The sequence below is a fragment of the Buceros rhinoceros genome, unplaced genomic scaffold, assembly GCF_000710305.1.
Source record: "Buceros rhinoceros silvestris isolate BGI_N320 unplaced genomic scaffold, ASM71030v1 scaffold37911, whole genome shotgun sequence".
Lineage (NCBI taxonomy): Eukaryota > Metazoa > Chordata > Aves > Bucerotiformes > Bucerotidae > Buceros > Buceros rhinoceros.
The window spans coordinates 17,937-21,416 of NW_010395530.1; the positions used below are offsets into that span (position 1 = coordinate 17,937).

A 3,480-nucleotide genomic window follows, 5' to 3' on the forward strand; every position below is an offset into this window, starting at 1 on the left:
GGGGGGTGGGGTGGGGGTTGTTTTTTTTTTTTTGTCTTAAGTGATTTGTAACAACTGATGCTTTGTTCCAAACATGAATTTCACCTAACCTGCATGTTTTAAGGAGTCTGTTCACTAATTCCCACAAAATAGAGAAGTGGGAAATTCAGTTTTAAACAAGTATCTACTGTCGTTAATAAGATGAAACAAAGGAAACTATTTTTTTTTTGTAGATGAGCTTCCTTGCTTTTGATTTACCTGCAGTCTTTTTCTCTAGTTGTGTCCTGTCTCTGCGAACTTGTGAAATAGTAATCTCTACTCTCCATCATATAAATGCTGTATTTAAAAGCTCTGTTATCATGGAGTGCTTTGGGTCCAATCCAAAGATCATCTAGTCCAATCTCCCTGCAGTGAGCAGGGATGTCTTTAACTAGGTCAGGTTGCTCAGAGCACCATCCCACTTGACCTTGAACGTTTCCTGGGATGGGGCATCTTACCACCTCTCTGGGCAACCTGTGCCAGTGTTTTGTCACACTCATTGTAAAAAATTTCTCCCTTGTATTTAGTCTAAATCTCGTCTCTTTTAGTTTAAAACCATCACCCCTTGTCCTGTCACAACAGGCCCTGCTAAAATGACTGTCCCCATCTTTCTTGTAACTGCCGTTCTTTATAAGCCTCACCTGTAGTACTGAAAGGCCACAATAAGGTCTCCCCAGAGCCTTCTCTTCTCCAGGCTGAACAACCCCAACTCTCTCAGTCTGTCCTCATAGCAGAGGTGCTCCAGCCCTCTGATCATTTTTGTGGCCTCCTTGACCTGCTCCAACAGGTGCATGCCTTTCCTGTTCTGAGGACTCCAGAGCTGGACACAGTACTGCAGGTAAGGTCGGGTCTCACCAGAGTGGTATAGAGCAGCAACATCACCTCCCTCAACTTGGTGGCCACACCACTTCTTTTGAGGCAGCCCAGGATGCACTTGGCCTTCTGGGCTGCAGGCACACTGCTGGCTGATGTTGAGCCTTTCATCCACCAGTACCCCCAAGTCCTTCTCCACAGGGCTGCTCTCAATCCCTTCACCCCTCCCAGCCTGTATTGATATGGAGGATTGCCTTGACCCAACTGCAGGACCCTGCATTTGGCCTTGTTGAACCTTATGAGGATCCCATGGGCCCAGCTCTCGAGTTTCTCTAGGTTCCTCGATGGCATCTCATCCCTCAGGCATGTCAACTGCACCAGTCAGCTTGGTGTCATCTGCAAACTTGCTGAGGGTGCACTCGATTCCACTATGTTACTGATGAAAATACTAAACAGTATTGGTCCCAGTGAACCCTGAGAGATGTTACAGGGAGCTGCTGTTCACTGTGTTTCTGAGAGTATCATCATGCTTTATACTGAAATTGCAGAAGGTTCTGAATGAGAAATGCGGTTGGAGTAAAAACTTAATGTTTGTCAGCTGTGTTCTTGGCCTGGTTTTTGTACTTCAGAAGTGTGCTATGTTAGGTTATGTTTCAATGTTATTTCTGGATTATCTTAGTTTTCACCTTTTGCTAGAAACCTTCAAATAGTTTCACTTAAAAGATTTCTAAAAAAAAAGTGTGAGCATGGATTAGTGCTAGAAAGTTTGAATCATTAGCTTAATTCTGCTATTTTTGCAGGACTTCAAGAATATGTTGAGGCAGTCTCATTTCAGTATTTTATCAAAACACGATCTTTGATTAGTGTTGAAGAGATCAACAAACAACTAATATTTATAGCAGAAGACAGAGAAGAAACAACAAACATGGTAAAAATTTTTCTTTTCTCATATGAAATATCTTTCCGGGATGGAAATGCAATAAGTAGCCTTAGTCACATTTTTGGCATCTGATTAAATAAGGCCCATTAGTGGGATGGTATTAGATAGACGTGTGGGCTTTGACTCACTTGTTCAACACATGCTTTTAATTCTGAGAAGGAGTAAACTAGATCTATGGGATACAAGTTTATAAATTTCACATCCTTTTTGAGAGCAAACTGAACTCCTTCTGGTAGAGGGAAAGATACGGGATAGGGAAATACTAGCAAACAAATACAGGCTGGGCCTGCCTGTAAGGCTTACTGGTGTATAGTGATGTAGCAAAAGTTGGGGGAGACAAACCAATCGGAAAAAAAAAAAAAGCAACTGCAAATAAATGTTGGTACAAAGACATGATAATTCTGTTTACAAATAGAGATGGTTATCTTGTTTGCTGGAATGAAAATTGCATCTCAAGTGGAAATGATGCTTTTGTACCTTCTGATGCTGGAAGGAGATGAGTACTTCTGAAATGGGACTCTGTGGAACTGCCATGCAATTTAATTTTCCAGTATATTTTTAATTACAAGTTATGTTAGATAAACTAGTGTGTATCTGAACCATTATAGACTTTTTCATAATTCTCTGTACTGGACTTTGTTCTGTTCTGTCCTCTAGACCTCCAGTTCCCATGATAAACAACTGCACACTTGGAGCCTGAAAATAACACCTGTAGATTACCTTCTGGGAGTGGCTGATCTAACTGGAGAGCTGATGCGTCTGTGCATCAGCAGTGTTGGAAACGGTGATATAGACACGCCTTTTGAACTGAGCCAGTTCTTACGTCAAATTTATGATGGTTTTACTTTCATTGGCAACACTGGACCTTACGAAGTATCTAAGAAGCTGTATACCTTGAAACAGAGTTTGGCAAAAGTAGAGAATGCCTGCTACACGTTAAAAGTACGGGGATCTGAAATCCCAAAGCACATGCTAGCTGATGTGTTCTCCACCAAAACAGAATTGATTGACCAAGAGGAGGGCCTTCCTTAAAATCAGGAGACTGTTGCAACTCAGAAGGGAAGAGGACTTAGAGAAAGCTTTTTAGTTATCGTTTGTGGGGTTTTGGCCCTTCTCAAAGCTTTTTAGGTAGAGACATACTTAGTTTTATCTATGAGAAGATTGTTTCCAGGGGTAATTTGTAACCAAAAATACTTTTTATGATGTGCAAAAGGACACGTTTGACTTTGTCCTGTCAGTATGAATTTTCTCTATTGCTCCATTGTATCTTCTTTCAGAATGACCAAAATTTCCACTGTGTTCTACACCAGTGACTGTCAGTTCTCTGAGTCACCTCAAACTGTTCGTGGTTGATGTTACCGGTTTTCAGCAAGCACAGCAGAGAAAAAAAAATTGGTTAAGTACTGTTATTTAGCATTATCCATAGGTTTCTGCTGACCAGTTTTCAGGGTAACTTGGTTCCATACTCATGCCATACCTAAAACAATGCATCTATGTATGTGTAAGTTCATCCCTTAACTTGAAACTGAGGTGGTCTCAAAGGTGCCATGTAACTTAAGTTTTCTCTGATTATTGCTTTTGGGCAGCAAAACTGAAGCTCAGTCAACTTTTCACCAACTGATAATGAAGCTAATTGCACCAGGTAGATATTGCTGTGCACTCATTATTTTGGGGCTCTGTTCAAGTTAACACTGGTACTTCACAGTTTT

General features: G+C 41.1%; 1 protein-coding gene across 1 annotated transcript in view; it reads left to right on the top strand.

Moving 5' to 3' along the window:
- The window catches only part of TSNAX (translin-associated factor X), a 19,412-nt gene extending 16,180 nt beyond the window's left edge, over window positions 1-3,232 (top strand). The window contains exons 4-5 of the mRNA XM_010145570.1: window positions 1,632-1,759; window positions 2,429-3,232. Of these exons, the coding sequence (XP_010143872.1) occupies window positions 1,632-1,759; window positions 2,429-2,803 (503 nt within the window). The 3' untranslated portion in view covers window positions 2,804-3,232. The remainder of the gene's footprint in view (window positions 1-1,631; window positions 1,760-2,428) is intronic.
- The last annotated feature ends 248 nt before the right edge of the window (window positions 3,233-3,480 follow it).